General features: G+C 39.6%; 2 protein-coding genes across 25 annotated transcripts in view; one reads left to right on the forward strand and one right to left on the reverse strand.

Annotated features, from left to right (window-relative positions):
* The first annotated feature begins 14 nt into the window (after window positions 1-14).
* On the forward strand, window positions 15-12183 carry DMAC2L (distal membrane arm assembly component 2 like). 13 transcript variants are annotated; one of them, XR_014818603.1, is made up of 6 exons: window positions 15-165; window positions 5907-6100; window positions 6219-6330; window positions 7492-7700; window positions 8260-8406; window positions 10722-12183. XR_014818603.1 is itself a non-coding variant. In XM_084981004.1 (6 exons), the coding sequence occupies exons 3-6, from the start codon at window positions 6224-6226 to the stop codon at window positions 10834-10836; spliced, it is 603 nt and encodes a 200-aa protein (XP_084837130.1). In that variant the 5' UTR covers window positions 66-165; window positions 5907-6100; window positions 6219-6223; the 3' UTR covers window positions 10837-12183. The 13 variants fall into 13 exon arrangements, 10 of the variants coding, with proteins under 10 accessions (XP_084837130.1, XP_001926371.4, XP_020957171.2 ...); XR_014818597.1 differs by having other exon boundaries at window positions 8263-8431; XR_014818609.1 differs by having other exon boundaries at window positions 8263-8406.
* CDKL1 (cyclin dependent kinase like 1) overlaps window positions 11017-20753 on the reverse strand; it is a 65757-nt gene continuing 56020 nt past the window's right edge. For 6 of the 12 annotated variants that reach the window (XM_021101475.2, XM_021101479.2, XM_021101459.2 and 3 more), the window contains exons 8-10: window positions 18425-18481; window positions 17071-17226; window positions 11017-15074 (exon numbers count right to left, since the gene is read on the reverse strand). In XM_021101475.2, coding sequence (XP_020957134.1) covers window positions 14967-15074; window positions 17071-17226; window positions 18425-18481 — 321 coding nt within the window. In that variant the 3' untranslated portion in view covers window positions 11017-14966. Of the gene's footprint in view, window positions 15075-17070; window positions 17227-18424; window positions 18482-18937; window positions 19126-20753 lie in introns of those variants that run through there. The other 6 variants (XR_014818446.1, XR_014818452.1, XM_084980998.1 and 3 more) reach the window with 3 other exon arrangements.

Below are 20753 nucleotides of genomic sequence, written 5' to 3' on the forward strand. Positions count from 1 at the left end.
GTCTAGCCCCGCCTCTTGCGCAGGGGCCAATGAGAGGCGCGCCTTTGCCTCACGTGGGAGCCGCCATTAATGGCCAATGGGCGCGCGCGGCAAAGGGCGAAGGGCAGGCCGGCGCTACCGTAGACGCCAGGGACGCTCACTCGCTCCCTCCCTCCCTTCGACGCTGTGAGTAAGGAGCTAGGCCCCGAGCGGGGCGGGACTAGGGGGTGGTTACGCTCTGCCTTTTCCCTTCTGCCCTAGCTGGGCAGACTGAAAATCTGGCGTGCCGACTCTCGCGTCCTCGACTTCGCTGCCGAGTGGACTCGGGGCCGCGAGAGAAAGTCGGGGGATGATTATGGAAAAAATTTTGGTTTGGGCAGGCCCAACAACCTCCCTTTTCTAGGCCCCGCCTTCTCAACCTCCCTCTGTCTGCGACTCTCGAAGCCCAGCCCCGCGTCACTCAAGGCCCCGCCCCGCACCGGAGGCCCCACCCCCTCTCAACCCCTCTCCACGTCACTCAAGGCCCTTTGCTGGGCACCGCAGTCTCCCACCCACGTAGGGGCGCTCGCTGCCCCGCCCTAGCTTCATTCGAACCGAGGGTCTGTCATGGCAACGCCTGTTAGCCTGCAGTTTCCTGGACTTCTATATATGGGCCTCCTAGCGCGTCATTCTTTCAGTCATTTATTGGTCCTTTAAATATTAAGAGGCTTGGTGAACCAGAGGGCTTGGTCTCTATAATTATTTAGCAATCTGTTTCCTTTTCTTAAATCCTGGACCGAGATACAGTTTTAAATATGCTGTGCGGGGCTAAGAATAGCGACTCACCTGTGCAGGTCACTTCAGATCTGTTTATCTGTAAAATGAAGGAAGTGGACTATGTGATCTTTGAAAGACCTTTGTAAAACTACGTGATTCTGTATCGCTATGCCTGTTTATCGCTATGCTCCCTATGCTTGATGGAAGTTTTTAATCTTTAGGGTCAGGACAGCTGAAGGGAACGAAAATAGAATGATGTAGCCTTATTGCTGGAAGGGCTTGATACCTCTCTGAATTTGGCTCCACTTATTAATCAGGTAGCTTGGGGAAGTCATTTCACCTCTTCGCCTCAGAACCTCCTCTGTGAACTAGGAGTTCTCCCTCATAGGGCTTTTTTTGCAGATTATATGATATAAGGCTTATCAGATGTTTAGCACAGAAAAGTGTTCAATAAAATGATGGCTTTTGTTATGTTTAAATGGTTTTATCACCTGGACAGTTGTACATATTTTCTTTATTTGTGAAGACATTGTGGAATGTTACCTGCTCGTTCATCACAAATGAAAAAAAAAGAAATAGTTTTTAGTTCGATTTTTCATTTTGAGCTAATTGTAGATTCCCATGTAGTTGTAAGAAACAGTCAAGTGATAACATCTTCTAAAATGATCATACAATATCACAACCAGGAAAATGACATCGACACAGGCCATGGATCTTATTCAGGTACCCCTCGTTTTACATGTATGTATGTAGTTCTGAATACTTCTATGGCATATGTATGTAGATTCTTGTATCCACAAGTCAAGCTGTAGCACAGTGCCATCACCACCAGGATCCCTCTGCTGGCGGGACACCCTCTTCCCCTTTCTCTTCTCCCTCTAAAGTTTTGTTATGTCAGGAATGTTATAATAAATGGAATTATATAGTATGTAATTTTCTGGAATTGGCTTTTTCACTCGGTGTAATCCCTTGAGTTCCATCCAAATTGTTGCATGTATTGATAGTTTATTCTTTATTACTGAGTAGTAGTTCATGGTATGGACATAACACAGCATGTTTAACCATTCACCCATTGAAGCTCTTTTTCAGTTCACCCATTGAAGCTCACCACATGTGAGCTCTTTCTAGTTTTTAGCTATTTCGAATAAAGCTGCTGTGAAAATTAGTGTACAGCTTTTTCTGTGAGCCTGTTTTTTGTATCTCTGGGATAAATGCCCAAGAGTCTAATTACTGGGTCATATGATGAGCACATGTTTAGTTTTGTGAGAAACTGCCAAACTTTTCCAAAGCGGCTGTACCATTTTACATTTCCAGCAGCAATATTGAGTAATCCAGTTTCTCCTCAGTGTCACCAGCTTTCAGTACTTTCACTATTTTTAATTTTAACCATTGCACAGGATGTAGTTGATTTTGAAGTATACAATTTGAGGGTCTGTGGTCAGGCTTTCATGGGTCACCCCACAGTAGTGACTTTATTACTCTGTGATTTTTAGCATGTGCTTCATAGATTAGCAAAGTGAAATAATTCAAAATACGTATGTTCTTTTTATAAAATTTTCTCTGCTTACCTCTCCCCTAGGTTTGACTGTACATTAATTTGTTTTATTTAGATAACTCAAATCACAAGCTCACCTTATATTCATTCACCCTGTAATGTCTTTGGCTAGAGACATTTGTATCCCAGTCAACACTCTTCTCAGTAAGAATTCATGCTCACCTTCCATGTAGGTCAGAACCAACAAGAAGTTAGTTCAATGAGTGTCAAGCAAGATTGGCCTAGGAGTTGCTTTGGGGACTTTTGCTTCTAACTCCTAATGAATTGCTCTGTTGTTCTATTTTAGTAGATTCTACACACTTTAGGAATAAGAATTGGCATCAACAATAGATAATTTGCAGTGAAGTGGAGTTATAATTTTCGGGGGGGAACTCCCCAATTCTGATACTACCCCACCCCTCTTGCCACACTTTTACTGCGGTCAAGAACAAATTGACCAGTTCCACCTTTTCACCACTAAAATAGCCCAACTAATTACATTTAATATGTTAAAAAAAAAAAAAAAAAGAACCTCCACTTTAAAAAAAGATTTTGGTTTTATGCAAATGGGGGACTCTCAAACATACTCAGAAACACTTTGTACATAACCTATTTTGAGTCATAGATTAGAGGTCTGGCCTTCTCTCAGTCATAAACATAATAGCATCTTTTAGGAACATATGTTACAAACTTATGGCTCTAAGCTGTGTTATGATAGTAATAAAACTTTTTAAAATAATTTTAATTCCTGAATTATTTATCACAGCAGTTTAATTTTAGTGGTTATTTTTTAACTTGCTTTTAACTGGCGTCTTTTGATTCATTAGAGCAAAATTCACCAACTCACCACCAGAGGTCTCCTCTTTCCGGGTACAAAGCATTCCCAGAGGCAGCTGCTTGAATTCATCTGAAATTCCTGGTATCACTTAACAGAGACACAGTTGAGAAGCAAAAACCTACCATTTAGTTTTTTTCAGTTATTTCCAAGTAAAAACTTAATCTTCATATTTAAATATAATATCAAATTTTTTAGAGACCATATCTGGTCTCTGAATATGGGCCAAAATGAATCAGGTACTTCAGTTTTCACAGACCACTCTAATTTACCTGCTTAATGACCATTCTCTGGCTTTATCTCTCTGCCTGAAAATATATCAATCACTGAAGGTTATTAATTGCCAAGCATTTATTAAACTTGCATTAGGGGATAGCAGTGTGCTAGGTGATAAGGAAAATGGAAATAAGATGTGGTTCTTGCTCTTCTTTTGCTCTGCATACTTTCCTTTCTTCTGCCTAACTGGAAACTCTTAATCATCCTTTGAGACCAATCTCAAAAGACATCTCTAGCGTAAAGCCTTCCCCTCTTTTCTTTTTCTAGGTTCTCACAGAACTTGTCCACATGTCCATTGACATCTTATTCCATGTTATTTGTTTTTATGTCATCTATACACATATAGTACATATACTGTATATTCTCTGAGGACAGAAAACATGTCTTTCTGTCTTCTGTTGTTTTGTTTTTGTCTCACCATTGAATCTCTTGCACTAAGTGTAGCAGGCATTCAGTAAATATGTATTGCATGAATGAATAGGTGATGGAGCTGGCATTTGAGTCAGGTCTTGAGGTTGAGGAGGATTTCCACAGGATTCAGAGGGCAGGGAGGGGCAGTAAATGGGGAGAACAGCCTGAGTTGAAGCCGGAAAGCCCAGATTTGGAAATAAAGTTGGCAGCCAGTGGAGTACTGAGGTGGGCACAGCTGGAGAGAGATTTAACAAAAAGCTGGAAAGGGCTGAGAACATGGGAGGACATAGCAGGGGGAGACATTTGCAGTAATGGAGGCAGAGTGATAGTGGAAAAGGGATGACGAGACTAGTAGATGACTCCAGGGTTCTGTCCTAAGACCTCAGCTCACCGTTCCACATCCTTAGGCACTTCCTCAGCTCTAGGGATGTTCCCACTCAGATTTCCTTCTGGTCCTCCTTTTTCCTGTGTTCTAGAACCATCCAATGAATGAGAGAGCCCTGGACTAGTAAGAGAGAAAACTAGGTTCAACTTTCAGCACTGCTAACAATTAGCTGTGAAACATTGGGCAAGTCCTTTTAAACACGTGTTTATTAATACCCCCACCTTGTTCCAGAAAGGATTTAGGGTGTCAGCAAGTTACTTAATATCAGGGCTTCAGTTTCCTCATCTCTAAATGAGAGGTTTGGGCTAGGTAGTCTAAGTTCTTTTCTGGTCTATCATTTTGTGACTCTGATACCAATTATTTGTTGGTCATCTCCACCTAGAAACTCTGCCAAACTTCATATTTAAAATATGAAAAACTTGGGGGAAAACCCAAACCCACAACTTTGTCCTGACATTTTTATCTGTTAATGCCATCACATCCTACTAGGACCAAAACCTTAGTGTCATTGTCAACTCCGCTGGCCCTTGCCTCAACATCTCACTTACTGAGTCATGTGGGATCCAACTCTGTAATGTCATCCCCATTCTCCCCTCAACTTGGCCCTTTCCCATGGCCACATGTAGTTGAAGTTCTTGTTGGTTGTCTCTTTCTCATTCTATTGACTCTCAGTCTTAGTGCTGCTGAATAATATGCCTGAAGCATGGTTCTAACAATGCCAGTGCCCCATGCTAAAATCCCAGTGACCCCCAGCTACCTGCAGAAGACAAATTCTGGCTGATGGCAGGAGACCCTTCCCATGTGACTGTGTACATTGTCTGTCTCCTCTTCTCATGACCCCCACATGCTAAGCAAACTGAACTACAACATGCCTTGAGTTACTGCCTCAGCTAATCACCTGACCTAACTTTTCCTAGCATCTTTGCTGAAATCCTTGTCTGTAACTCTTGAGGTATTTTTCAGGTTCTATCATTTATTTTAACTACCTCGTAACTTGTTTTAGCTCACTCCACCCTGCATCAAGTTGTCAGCTCCTCAAAGGCAGGGACCTTGTTTCACTTATCTTTATGTTTTCCTCCACCTGGCACACTATTAAAACTTGGATTGAGATGAATCAGGTTCAGACTCAGGACCAAAATCACTTTCTGAACTCCTAGCTATGGATTTTTACAGCTGGAAATCATCTGAGCAAATCATTTCATTTTACAAATAAGAGAACCATGGGTCAGAGAGGTGAAGTTACCTGCCAGTCTCTCCCAGCTGCCCTGGCACAGTTTTTTTGTTTGTTTGTTTGCCTTTTCTAGGCTGCTCCCGTGGCATATGGAGGTTCCCAGGCTAGGGGTCTAATCGGAGAGCTCTAGCCACTGGCCTACGCCAGAGCCACAGCAATGCCAGATCCGAGCCGAGTCTGCTACCTACACCACAGCTCATGGCAACGCCGGATCCTTAACCCACAGAGCAAGGCCAGGGGTTGAACCTGCAACCTCAAGGTTCCTAGTCAGATTCGTTAACTACTTCGCCACGACGGGAACTCCACCCTGCCACAGTTTTGTTGCACTGTTCTGATACTGCCTTGCAGCCTTGTCATAGGAAGATGTTTCCATGACTCCTCTCCCTTTACAGACATAAGTGTCTTAATCTTGACACATTGCTTCTTAGGTGATTTTAGTTTGCCATTTTGATACTGGAAATGTCAACTGGGACTGGAGGTGGTTTCAATGAATTTGTAGGTGCACTGCCTGAATGGACACCAGGTGGCACCACTGCAGGAGGACTCCAATTGAGGCTTGAACAAATGGAACTTAATGGCAAGCCTGGAAGGAACCATAGAGACCATTCAATTCAGCATCTCGGTTTTTTGCAGCAAAAGAAACCAAGAAAGAAACAAACAGGAGTAACTTGTTCAGTAACTACCAAGTGGCAAGTGAGTCATCAGCTTTATCAGCACAAGCGCATTGGCTCTGACGTTGTGAAGTTGCTGTGTATATGGGGCTCTGATTGCCAAATGAAGATCTAATATAAATACTGTTTTCTGTGTCTAGATCAAATGATGTTGTTTGGAAAAGTTCCCCGGCAGTTGTGTGCCTTAAAGAAACTCCCATGGTCACGTGACTCCAGATATTTCTGGGGCTGGCTGAATGCAGTGTTTAATAAGTAAGTTACTCTAAGTAAAGAAAGGTGGGGATTGCTACAACTCAGTTCACAGTAGCTAGTTTGGTTATTTCTTGTATTTCAAATGCTTTTGTGTGGTGTTTGCAATACGGTCCTAATTTTCTTTTAACACAAAACGTACACACAAGCATTGAATAAAAACTAGAAAAAATAGATTACAGAATATTAACTGTGATTGTCTGGGTTACAGGACTTAAGTGATTGTTCTTGTTCATCCTTTCAGTGCTTTTCAAGTTTTCTAAAATGAACATTTATTACTTGTATAATCATTAAAGCTCAGTAAATGTAATTTTAGAATATTTTAATTCTATGGCTTCCTAAAGGCTCTAGTTAACCTTTTGAATACTATCAAGGGCCTCAAGTTTTTAAAAAGTTAATTGGTGACATGCTTAATATCATTTTGAAACTGATGGAACAAACCTCCTCATTGCTTAGTATAGCATTAATAGCACTAAACAAAGAAAAGGACATATTTTAAAAATAATACATATCACATAATGACATTAATTTGAACAAAGGTTCAAAAGTATTTCCTTTTAAGTCTTTTATCATTAATAAAAATGATAACCAAGTGTAGTCATTCATTTAATACATAGTTACTGAGTACCTCCTGGTGTCAAGTTACTGCGCTACATACGAATCAATGAAGACTCATGTCTGATAAATTCAGATAAAAATAATACGTCTCCCCTGACAGAGTTCACTGGGAAACAAAAACAAAAGCAAAAAAAAAGGTAGCAGGTAGAGCCATTGAATGTTTCCTTTCCTTTTTTTTTTTTTTTTTTTGGCTTTTTGGCTTTTTGAGGGCCATGCCCATGGCATATGGAGGTTCCCAGGCTAGGGGTCTAGTCGGAGCTATAGCCACCAACCTACACCAGAGCTACAGCAATGCGGGATCCTTAACCCACTGAGCAAGGCCAGGGATCGAACCCACAACCTCATCGTTCCTAGTCAGATTCGTTAAGAACTGAGCCACGACGGGAACTCCCATTGAATGTTTTCTTTACACGGATTCCACTAATATACTTATCTCCCTCCTCATCATTTGAAGTGAAAAGTGGCTGTTAGTCTATTTATGTTGAACATCATTAAAAGGCCAGCAATGACAGTCAAAACTACCAGCTTTTGTTCTCTTGCCAACAGAGTGGATCATGAACGCATCAGGGATGTGGGCCCTGACAGGGCGGCATCTGAGTGGCTGCTGCGCTGTGGGGCCATGGTGCGCTACCATGGCCAAGAGAGGTGGCAGAAGGACTACAACCACCTCCCAACAGGCCCTCTGGACAAGTACAAGATTCAGGCGATTGATGCCACTGATTCTTGTATTATGAGCATTGGATTTGATCACATGGGTAACTCCCCTATCATTTGCTATGGGAAATGTGGGTGATTTGCAGTGACACTGGTTGCAGCTGACTCACTATTATCATCATAGGTGTGTCCTTTTTGCCCTTTTCGGTCCAATCCAGTTTGTTTCTTCCTGCATATGAAATTTTTAAATTAAGCAGAGGTTACAAATACTCTCCCCTCGTTACGCTTGTCTCTACATGCCTTTATTCTGTGGTTTATTGACTTAAAATTCAAGACCTTGTTTGTCAAACTTCTGTCATTGAGAAACCCTCACTAAGGCAGAAATAATCATATCCACACAACTTCTGCTTGTGTGGGCAGTTCTTCCCTCCAGTGCATGAGCATCTGATTGCGGACTGGCCCTGTCCAGCAGCACAACCTGAATAGTGAGCACTTTGTATGGTTAATCAGGTGACTAACTGTTCCAATTTTCCTGGGTCTAATAAGTTTCCTAGGACTTAGGACTTACAGTCCTAAAACTAGAACAGTTCTGGGGAAACTAGACCAGTTGATTATTTTAATGGTAAAGCATATTGTTAAACTGTACTTTTTCCCCCCCAGAAGGCCTGCAATATGTTGAAAAAATAAGGTTCTGCAAGTGTCACTATATTGAGGATTACTGTTTGGAAAGACTTAGTCAAATTGAAAATTTACAAAAAAGCATGCTGGAAATGGAAATAATTTCATGTGGAAATATCACAGACAAAGGTATCATTGCTTTGCATCATTTAAGGTAGGTGGGCAGTGCTAAAGTAGAAACTTGATAATGATAAGGTGAATAACCAGAATTTAAAGAGAGGTGATGTCTTTTTGTAGATCTGAAGAATATAATTTAAGAAAATGATGACTTTCAGCTACAATACTTTAAAAATTTAAGTTATCGATCTTAATATATTATGGGCTTTTTTGCATTTTTAGGGAGCATCTTTTTAAGAAATTATCCACATAAGGCACTTAGCATGGTACCTGTTACAGTAAACTCTCAATAAGCATTAGCTATTCTTCTTCTTCCCCATATTTTAAAGCAGTTTCCCTCATGTTCTGCTAATAACCTCAGTATCAGAAGAAGTTTGAGAAACCCTTAAACATCAGAACCAAAAGTATTAGAGTATTAGATTGTTTGGGGTTTTTATTGGCCATACCCACAGTTCCCAGGCCAGGGATCAAACCTGTGCCACAGCAGTGACAATGCCAGATCCTCACTCAGCTGCACCACAAGAGAACACCAGTACTTAAGTGTCTATCTCTTACATCAGTTGAGGTTTAAGGCTTCATCTTTTAATAGAAAATTGGGTTCAAGAACTTACCCAGTTTCTTTTCCCTTCTAGGTTAAGATTCATATTTTAAAAATTCAATTTATCTAAACTAAAAATAAAAATATAAAATAGTTCACCCATTTCTCTCACTTCCTACTCTGCCTTTGGCAACCACCATTCTATTCTGTGTATCTATGAGCATGGTTATTTATTTTTAGCTTCTACATCAAAGAGATCATACAGTATTTATTTTTCTATGTCTGAGCAAAATACCCTCAAGGTCCATCCAGGTTGTCACCAATGGCAGAATTTCATTCTTCTTTATGGCTGAGTAGTAGTCCACTGTGTAAGTGTAGCACCTCTTCTTTATCCACTCATCTGTCCATGGAGACTTAGGTTGCTTTCATATTTTGATGACTGTAAATAGTGCTGCTATGAATATTGGGGTGCACATATCTTTTTGAGTTAGTGTTTTGGTTGGTATTCTTCAGATAAATGCTGAGAAGTAGACTTGCTGGATCATATGGTAGTTCCTTTTTTTTTTTTTTTTTTTTTTTTTTTTTGGCCTCAGCGTGCAGTGGCTAATGTGGTATCTCAGTTCCTAGACCAGGGATTGAACCTGCTCTATTGGGGAAAGTTTTGAGTTCTAACCACTAGACAACCAGGGAACTCATGGTAGTTCTATTATTAAGTTTCTTAGGAAACTGCATGCTGTTTTTCATGACTGCACCAATTTACAATCCCGCCAAAAATGCACAAGGATTCCCTTTTCTCCATATCCTCACCAACACCTTTTTCGAGTCTTTTTGATAATAGCCATTCTCACTTGTGTGAGGTGATATCTCATTGTGATTCTGATTTGTATTTCCCTGATAAGATGTAGAGTATCTTTTCTTGTACCTGTTTTCCATCTCTTCGTCTTCGTTGGGAAAATGTCTGTTCAGATCTTTTGCCCATTTTTTAAATTGGTTTGTTTGGGTTTTTACTGTTGAGTTGTATGAGTTCTTTATATATTTCTGATATTAGCCTCTTATCAGATATATGATTTGCAAATATTTTCTCCCATTCATTAGGCTGCCTTTTCATTTTGTTGATAGCTTCCTTTGCTATACAGAAACTTTTCAGTTTGATGTAGTGCCACTTGTTTATTTTTGCTTTAGTTATTTTTGCTTTTGGTGTCAGCTTCAAAAAATCATCACAACTGATGTCTATTTTATATTTAACAGGCAAAAGAGTTCTAGGCCATAATACACATATAGTATTTGTAAACATTCAGCAGAATTATTGATGTAATTCAGAACAACTACACTTTCCAAAGTCTGGCTTAGTTCCTAGCATGAATTTCATTTAAAGTGGTACTCTAAGACCACTATTCTAAAAGTAATATTGTGAATTCCTATTGTAGCTCAGTAGTAACAAACCTGACTAGTACCATGGTTCTATCCCTGGCCTTGATCAGTGGCTTAAGAATCCAGCATTGCCATGGGCTTTGGTGTAGGTTGCAGATGGGGCTTGGATCCTGTGTTGCTGTGGCTGTGGTGTAGGCTGGCAACTGCAGCTCTGATTTGACCCCTAGCCTGGGAACTCCCATATGCCGAGGGTGCAACCCTAAAAAGCAAAAATAAATAAATGAAAGTAATTTTGAAAGTATAGGGTGATTTGAACACATTCTGTGTGTAATATTTTTAAAAGTCAATAAAGCAAGTTCATTTTTAATGCTATAAGAGTCCAAATTAAAGTAAATTTTTAAAATTTCTCTTTTTGCAGAAACCTCAAGTATTTGTTTTTAAGTGATCTTCCTGGAGTAAAAGAAAAAGAAAAAATTGTCCAAGCCTTTAAGACATCACTGCCTTCTCTGGAACTAAAATTAGACTTGAAGTAAAATAATAATATTCAATAAGTGTCTTATTTCAATATAAAATATCGTTTTAAATTGTTGATCCTAAGAGCAACAAATATGTAATCATTAACAAAATTATAAGGATACTGTATCTTGACACTCTAGAAGCAGTCCATCATGTAGAAAATAAACATTCAGATGTGATTCACTGAAGTTACTAAGTTGGAAGTAAGAATTTATGTTTATTAAACCATTTTAATAATGCCAACCAGGTACCATTCTAATTCTAATATTTTCCTTATTTTATATCAATATCTATATTGATCTCTCTTGATGCAGATACTTAAGAGTTCTTTAAAATGATTTAAATGTACAACACAGTCATTATTTTTAACAGTAATTAATGTTACATTTTACTTTAAAGTTAGTGAAGCATGTTACTGTAATAGTACAGTTATGAAAAGGTGAAAGCTAAATTTCAAATTCATTGATAGCGTCAATTATGAAAAGTAGCCAGAGGATTCTTGGGCATTCCTATTGCTTTCCTGGATTTGCGTGCATTTCTTATGATCCCGCATTCTTATGTTCTTTATAACATACATACTTTCTCTGAATGAACAGTTTCTATTTTGTAAGCTTAGTCCGGTATGTTATTAAAACTGGACAATAAATACTTAGCTGGATTTAAATAGCTTTGCTGACTGCAATAGAACAGAGGAAACGATGAAGGCCAGCACAGCTATACTCACTTTTTGCTGTATATTTAAAAATTTCTTTAAACAGAAAAGTTGTTTAACCTGTTTTCCCTCCTAGATGTTGGATATTACTTCCCATGAGCTCAAGGGATATCATGAGGAAGTATAAGCACAAAACTCACTTTACGTTTAGAGAGCACTGATAAAGAATATCGTAAACAGATAAAAAAACAAACAAACAAACAAAAAACAGATGTTTGTTTTTGGCCTGCTTAAAACAGCCCTGATTTGGAATTACCATTGTGGCTTAGTGGAAACAAATCTGACTAGTACCCATGAGGATGAAGGTTCGATCTCTGGCCTCGTTCAGTGGGTTAAGGATCTGGCGTTGCCATGAGCTATGATGTACGCTGCAGATAGGGCTCAGCTCTGGCATTGCTACACCTCTGGTGTAGGCTGGTGGCTATAGCTCCGATTTGACCCCTAGCCTGGGAACCTCCATATGCCACAGGTTCGGCCCTAAAAAGACAAAAATAAATAAATAAAATAAAAATTTAAAAGGGCCCTAATTCTATTAATGTTAGTTACATGCAAAACCTGCTTGTAGATTTCTGTATGTTTGGTTTGAAGATCAATGTATTGCAATATAACCTTAATGGAAATAATTTAAAAATAAACACTTTCTGTGATGTAACATTAACGTAGAAAAATGAATTTTAGTTGTGTTTAGAAACCATCTTCTGTAAACAGCATGTACCATAAAGGGTATATTGTTTATTAATATAATTGCCATCGTCATTTAAAAAATCAGAAGATAGTAGATTTTAAAAAAGAAAAGAATGTACAATAGTCTCATGTGAAACAGTGGTGATTACATGCTGAAGAAGGGATCATAGTTTCGGTTAAATTAAGTATAAGTGTACATTTACTAGGACTCATTAGAAAAACATGACCACGTCTATCTCAGGCTTGCTTGATTACTATGTGGTAAAGTAACTGATTCACCACAGTTTAGTCTGGAGCTACTTTTCTATTCTGAATGGTGTTCTTTAAAACTGCTAGATAGGAGTTCCTGTCGTGGTGCAGTGGTTAACGAATCCGACTAGGAACCATGAGGTTGCGGGTTCGGTCCCTGCCCTTGCTCAGTGGGTTGATGATCCGGCATTGCCATGAGCTGTGGTGTGGGTTGCAGATGCGGCTCGGATCCCATGTTGCTGTGGCTCTTGCATAGGCCAGTGGCTACAGCTCCGATTTGACCCCCTAGCCTGGGAACCTCCATATGCTGCGGGAGCGGCCCAAGAAATGGCAAAGACAAAGACAAAAAAAAAACTGCTAGATAAATTAGGCAGATATAATCGTCTGCCTTGTCAAGTGCAGTATTTGGGATAAGGAAAAAGACCCCACAAAAGATAAACTATTCACAGAAGCTGGATGTCCTTCTTTGTCATTTGAATCACGTCTACATATTAAGAATTAGTTAATACTGTGACTAGCATTAAACCTGCTATCACCTCTATGCAATAAGCTGCATACATCAGGAGCCTCAGGATGTAATTAAACTGGCTAGGGGAGGAGTTTGCGTTGTGGCTCTGCCAAAACAAACATGACCAGGATCCATGAGGACGTGGGTTTGATCCCTGGCCTCGCTCAGTGGGTTAAGGATCTGGTGTTGCTGTTGAGCTGTGGTGTAGGTCACAGACACTGCTCGATCCCACGTGGCTGTGACACAGGCCAGCAGGTACAGCTCCTATTCAACCCCTAGCCTGGGAACTTCCATATAGCACAAGTGCGGCCCTAAAAAGAAATATATAAATAAATAAGTAAACTGGCTAGGGGAGCCAAAATTACAGAACAGATGCCAGAATTTGGCAGATTACTTAGCAGTAAGTGAATAAGGTAAAATGCTCTCATGAACAAAATTACCGTAGCAGTAAACTATGTTTTAATTTTGCTCTCATGAACAAAATTAAACCATAGCAGAAGAAATGTTTTCAAGATACAGTAAAATACGTCTTCAAAAATCAGGACTGAGGAATTCCCGCTATGGCACAGTAGGTTAAGGATCCAGCGTTGCTGCAGCTGTGGCTCAGATTTGATCCCTGGCCCAGAAACTTCCATATTGCAACAGGTGCAGCTGAAAAATGAAAAAAAAAATTATGGCTGAGAACTGCTAGGAAATAGCAGCATATCACCAAAAATGTGGTTGAGCTATAAGAGACAGACATCAGTTTCATACTGCCCTTGGGTCCAGGATCCAAAAGCTTTTGAATAGGAGCAATAGGCCAAATCAAAGCAATTATATGTCATCATTTTAAGTATGACTGTACAAAGCTTAGGAATCCTCAATAATAACCACTTTGGACTATTTTCTTACTAGCTGTTATTCTTTTAGTTGTTAGGTTGGTATATATACACATATATATGCATGTGTACTATATGTACCCACACACTATATATATACACAAGCACGTAGTATAAAAAGGTATTTCAGGAAAAACATCAGCTTATAACCTAATGTCTTTTATGACTCACATGAAAGCTCAGAAACAGTTTCTTCCAAAACCCAGATCAATGTATATAGATAGTCCTCCCTGTAGATCTGTCTCCAAGTCTGGGGCTGAGCTGGGAAGAAAGAAGTACTAATTACTTTCAGGCTGGCAGACCCAGGTACTGTGAAGCCTGTAAATCTTGTTCTACCCCTTGGTCAGCTGCCAAGCTTCAAGCCATTGTCTGCAAAGGAGAATTGGGTGAATGAGTGTAGATGGATTATAATAAATCTAACTTGCCTGCAAAAGTGACTAATATACATCCTTTACTAAAGGTAAAGACAAAAGTATAGGTAAGAAATGTCCATAAACATATCATTAAATATATAAGCACCTAAATTAGTCTTTTATGATAATCCACAGATTTTAAATATTTTGAACAACTCAAATATTCAAAAAATTTTTAAATATAAAAATCGTGGGCTAGAGCAAGGAGAAAATGGAATTTTAAGCACTTTGATTTCAAGAACTAAAGCTCTTCTTAAATATGATGAGACAATCTGAAAAGCAGGAGGAGACAGAACTCCAGGCAACAGAAGTCCAAGGAAATACACGGGCGTTCTGTAATCCATTTCTCAGTTGTTGCATATGGTACAATGAAGCAGAAATCTTTTCAAATTTGCATCTCTAATTTTGCCAAGGGTGTGGGCAATAGATACAGTTTGTACTCTGTCCATAAGCTCCGCTACTTAGATACAACAAAAATACAAGTGAAAATCCAAACAAGTTTTTCTTTTCTGTTCTGGACACCATCATTGCATGGAAGGCTGCCTCTGGAATTTCCCGTCACATCTTGCCAAGTGGCCTTCCCCAGTTAGTTACCTACGTTTTCTGCTGATATTTTTTCAACATTGTGAGTTTTTTCAATCAAATGTATGTTTTATTTTCTTCAAATTTTTGATCAATTCTTCATCATCAACCTCCAAGCTCTTCAAATGTTTGGAAAACGGTAGTTAAGTTTCTTGGTGTTACAGTAGTATTTCTTATTATCCAAAGCTGGAAGGATGCTGCTGCTAGTCAGCTGAGGTAGGTATTGCAACTGAAAAACGCAGAACAGAGAATTATGTTTAAGGCATATGATTTTTTGTTATTGATAATGCATCAAAAAAAAAAAAAAACTTCTTCAGCACAGAATCCAGGACCTGAGAGAAGACAAAATGTTTAGATTTGGTCTCTGCTTTTCCTTTTCAAGGTTTATTTTAATTAACTAATTAATTCTGCTTTTTATGGCTGCACCTGAAGCATATTGAAGTCCCAGCCTAGGAGGTGAATCGGAGCTGTGGCTGCTGGCCTATGCCACAGCCATAGCAATGCAGGATCCGAGCCATGTCTGCAACCCACACCGCAGTTCATGGCAGCACCGGATCCTTAACCTACTGAGTGAGCCAGAGATTGAACCCACATTCTCATGGACATTAATCAGATTCTTAACCCTCTGAGCCACAATGGGAACTCCCCCAAGGTTTAGTTTATATTACAAAGCAAAACATGCCACATTAAAGAAAATTAAAAGAGTATGAAAAGAAGGGGAAATCTACATGTTAACTTTACTGGAAAAAAGCATAGCTTCAAAGGAGTTATGAGCTTATTGGGACCTTAGGGACCATTTAAGCCAGTATCTTGTGTTTTAGCAAAGAAAACTGATATCCACAGCCCTTAGGTGATTACCTTAATTAAAAAGGCAAAACTGCTCCTTTCATGCTCCCAGAAAATGTTCAAATTTATCATCAATGTCAAAGGAAAGTAAAGAGAATGCATACTTTTTTTTTTTAACTGTGCTATTCAACCTTAGGTACCTGAAAAGCAAGTACTTTTTAGTACTTTTAATCAAACAGTTGAATCCTTTAAGACCTATAAACAATATACAAATTAGTGGGGTTCCCCTATTCTTTCAAGTAGGAATATTTTCATCAAGACCCTTTACCGTCTTTTGGCCGCACTGGCAGCATGTGGAAGTTCCTGGGCCAGGGATCAAACCTGCACCACGGCAGCAGCCCAAGCCGCTACAGTGACAATGCCAGATCCTTAACCCGTTGTGCCACAAGAACTTCAAGACCCTTTATTCTTGAACACAAAGAAGCAGCAAGATGAGGGGTAAATCTTAGGGGGAAGTCTATTTCCAGTCTGTTTTACATTAAAAGCATTCTCAATTTTTTTAACCCTTGTCTATCTTTAAGGCCCAGGGTTCATACCGTGCCTGTTCCTAATGGCCTGTTCACCCTCTTCTCTTCCTCCAAACCTCACACACACTAGCCAGCTGCCATTCAGCCTGCTAGGCAGTGGAGATGCAAAGGGACTAAGACTAAGGCACGGTAGTTTATAGCTTAAGGAGCACCTGGACAGATCCAGAAGCATCCAGGAACATTCAGCTCATCTTAGATGTGTTCCAACTATAGTCCATTCTAAATTATTATGGCTTTTGGCTCATAGCAAGATATTAATGTAAGGCCATTCTGCTACTTTATTCCAACCAGAGTGCTCCCTGGGCTCCTGGGGTGCCTCCTGGGTGCTGTGCTCTGGTTAAATATGCTACTGTCCCTGAAAGCACTCAGCACCACATTTACCCTAGCCAGCTCTGATGCTGAAAGGATCAGGGAGTTAAAGTTCCTTTTTTAGATAAGCTTGGAATGCCAATCAATACAGAAGGCAAACATAATGACAGAGAACTTCCTGGATAAATATGATTTCATTTTCCAAAGCACAAGCAGCATACTCTATTGGACTCACGCCTTTGTCCCTGGCTGAGACCTGAGCTCATGCACACCAAAAACCCTGACCCCTGGGTGGCAGCAGGGAGCTGCTGGGCAAGGTCACCCTTAGGATTCAGGGAGAAGGCCCTTAAGTAGGAAGCAGTCTCTGGGGATCCTGGTGGATAGATCGTGTGACCTGTGTCCTTATGCAGAAGTAAGGGTGCTGAAGTTGCAAGCCACAACTGCCACCCCAAGTATAGATTCGGACTCTGAATTGGTAGCAGGTGTGAGGTCATTTGAAACTGAAACCTTGGATGCTTGTGTAAAGCAGTGCCCCATTTTTACCCCTGGCAGGTGCTTTCGACTCTGTCTCAGGGTCTTCCTTGTTGGTTTCTCATGCTCTTTGGCCAAATCTCCTGATTCTCTGATGCTGTCAAAATATGGATGCTGCAACAGCTGCTCACATGTCAGTCTCTCAACAGGATTCATGTGTAGACAGCCCTAAAAGAACAGAAAATCCCCTCTTACTTCTTTAAAATTATATTAACTTCTTAATGTCATTTTTTCTTCTTTGAAAGATTAAACTCTTCATTTCAGAACAAAAGGGGGGAAAGAATAGGAAAAACACACCAATAATGATTTTAGTTCCTTCCATAATCATTCCTAAATGGATAACCACATGATGAATTAATACAGTTTCTAGGAATAGTAACCAAAAAAATAAAAAAATAAACTATATTTTCTCCTCCTTGTTCTGTTCTTGAGGCAGTTGTGCTCTGCCCTGAGGGAGTAGGATACAATTTTTCAGTTCACTTCAATGTCCCACTAAAATAATCCACTTAACCCATTCGGTCCTTTAAGTACTTTCTCAAAACTAGTTTTGCTTTTTTTTTTAATTAAAAAAATAATATCTATGCATGATAAAAATAAAATTCATACAAGAGGAAGCAAAGTCTCTCTACCACTCTAGTTCTTCCATTCTCCCTTCTAAAATCAGTTGGTTTTTTTTTTGGTATATTCTTCCAAAAATAGTCTATGCATTACAAGCATCCATGTGTCTGTAAGGAAGGAGAAGAATAATATGCATGTCTTTATCATCATTCCTAACTATTTGCTTTGCCAGTAAATAGGCCACAGGGCTCATACTTGAACAGATTAAATCTTACAACTATATACCCTAAGGAACTGTCCCATTTTTTTCAATTACATTATAAATGCATGAGTAAATGTTATAAATACTTTTTGGAATGTGTGGGACAGTGAGTGTAACTTGCAAGTATTTTAATTGGTACCTCATTTTACATAAAGGCTCTGTGTTTCTGAAAATGTGTATATAAATCAAACGTCAAAATCAAAACCTACTTCAAACATATTAGGGAGTTGGCTATTTAAAAGAATCCAATGGTTAAACATTTTTTGAAGGATCCTTTTGTAAAACAAGTATCACCATTCTGAAATTTCTATTTTGTGTAAATTTAGATTTCAAATACAATATGAGATTTAAAGCGAAAAATTCTTACAAATGTTTTCACTGTAATGTAACTCATTTTAAAAATGGAAACTATGTAAATGTTTCAAAGGAGAAGAAGAATTCTAAAGGGAACACTTTTCAGTCCATGGATCCACATAAAAATCATTCAGATTCCCCAGTGATACAGCTGTCATGTGCTTCCAGATCTGTTGGAAGCCATGATTTTACCTTTAAGAGCCCCAGGGCAGGATAAGAGATGTTTGGAAATTTTAATTCAAGTGGTTCCTGTTTAAAAAAAAAAGAAGAAGAAAGAAAGAAAAGGGGCTTTATTGACAGTAGGTATTCATCAAATATAAGGTTATCTCAGATTGAATTTCTTTTGAATGAGAGAAGCATCTTCCTGGCACTATCTCTGCCTCCTCCAACCTCTGCCCACTCTGCCTCCCATCCAAACCACCTCCTTATGCCTGTTTCATAAGCTCCTTCTCTCCCCACCTCCAAACTGCTTTTCCAAATTTTCTTCCTAACCACTCACTTCCTGAAGAACTGATCAGGGTAGCAAATTGTGAAGGAATACTCATGAAAGAAAAAAAAAGTGTTGAGCAATTGTTAATTCCTTTCCCCCCCCCCAATGTATATAACTTTTGGCATTTATATTGGCTGTACAGAAAGAGGCCCTGATTATTGCAGACATTGACATTTACATAAAGGGAGCTTCAAAATAGAAATTTTTTCCCCTACCCAGGTGAACAGATGTTTCTTGGTTTTCTGGAATAAATACTGTTCTCTTCTCCCACAAGAGCCTGTTGTTTCCCTGATCATCCTGCTGTTTAAAGAGTCTCAGGAGCAGACATTCATCAATCTCCCTTTGGCTATTTAAGGCTATTTTGGTCCAGTCACAGGCAGAAGACAATCAGGAATAATAAACACTATAAAGTGGAAGGAATGCTGTATGTCAGGCAAACAGGCCAGTTAAAGAGATAGACTGCTGATAAAGAGCCCAAGAGGAGGGGAGCTGAGAAATGAAGAGCTAGCCAAGCTGAGTAAAATAAATGACCAGGGTGTGTTGTGTGTGTAGGATGCTGCCTGGTCAAGCTTAAGAGCACATTCTTCTTGGGACAGGGAACCCAGCCAACGACCACCAACTCTTGAATGTGAGATTAAGAGCCTCGTGTTTGGTGTTTCTTAAGATCAACAGGGGGGAAAAAAAACCTAAAGTAGATCAGTATTAGTCTTTCAAAGGAGCCCCACTCCACCCTGCCCCCCATAGCTAAACCCTTTCTCTTGATATTTCGGTGTGTTGCATCTGAGCGCCATTGGGGATTGTCTTGACATTGCTGACATTGAGCTCTGCTGTCTCAGCAAGGATGCCTGGGATGAGGCCGGCTGGTTCCTGTGACAGGACAGGCCCATCCTGCCTGCTTGGCCTGTTTCCCGGCCCCAGAAGCCAGCAGGCCTCCCTCCTGCAGGGTTACTGACAGGCCGAGGGCCTGGGGCACAGATGTTCAACCAGCGCAGCCCCCGCACTGCTTCTTCCTGTGTTTCTGTCAACAGGAAATCCCCTGCAGGACAACCTCTGGGAAACCATGGGGAGACTTTTACATTGATGAAACCTGGCTGTTTCTGAGGCTTCACTGGTGGACAAGCAAGTAGGAAATCGCTAAGCGGTATTTAGTGCGACACTGGGAACATCCAGGTCACAAGGGAGCTGGCTGGGTCACCTCCCATATGCCAGGTGTCATTCCTGCTTCTGTGTTCCCACAGGCTCCTCCCACCCCCAACTTTTTGGAGAAGAGGGCACAGGCCAAGAGGTTGAGGGAACAGACAGCTCCAGTGGGACTGGACAGAATTTCCATCTGGAAACTGAGCAATGGAGGGTTAGTTTCAATTTGGAAGTACCTCCCATAGACAGCAGGAACTCAGGGTTTCACAGACCTTAGCTGTGCTCTGAACTGTTTTTGATTATAATACAGGCTCATTGGAAGACATTAGGAAATATTAAAAAAAAAACATAAAGAGACATCATCCCACCACAAAGAGATGTTCGCTATTAATATTTTGGGATATATCCTTACAGCCATTTATTTCACAAACATAAATATATGCATGATTTTCCAGAGGTTGTCATGATATTGTATATTTGTAAATATATGTATTTATTAAATATTTATACGTGTAAATATGTATATTTATTAAAACTGTCAAATTTTAAAACTGTCAAATTACATATATTGTTCCATAACTTTTTTTCATTTAGCAATATGCTGTGAACAAATTTTTAGGTAAGTGCATATAAATCAAATTATTTTTACTGGCCATGTGGTATTTCTACTGTAAGGACATAGCATAAGTTATTTAGTTAATTCCCTACTCATGGAACACTAAAGGAAATGATTTCTTTTAGGGAATGTCCTATCTTTATGCTTTTGCCTAATGGTTTCATTGGAATAAGTTCTTGAAATTTAGGATATGCACAATTTAAATTTTTTTCAATTTTTAAAAAGTGAGTGTTTTTCCTGCATTGGTCATAGCAGACAGGTAACAGAGTGAGGCTGGC

The sequence above is a fragment of the Sus scrofa genome, chromosome 1 (assembly GCF_054392235.1).
Source record: "Sus scrofa isolate SSC_HxYL_T2T_F1_AM1 chromosome 1, Sscrofa_HxYL_maternal_Yorkshire_Landrace_v2.0, whole genome shotgun sequence".
Classification (NCBI taxonomy): domain Eukaryota; kingdom Metazoa; phylum Chordata; class Mammalia; order Artiodactyla; family Suidae; genus Sus; species Sus scrofa.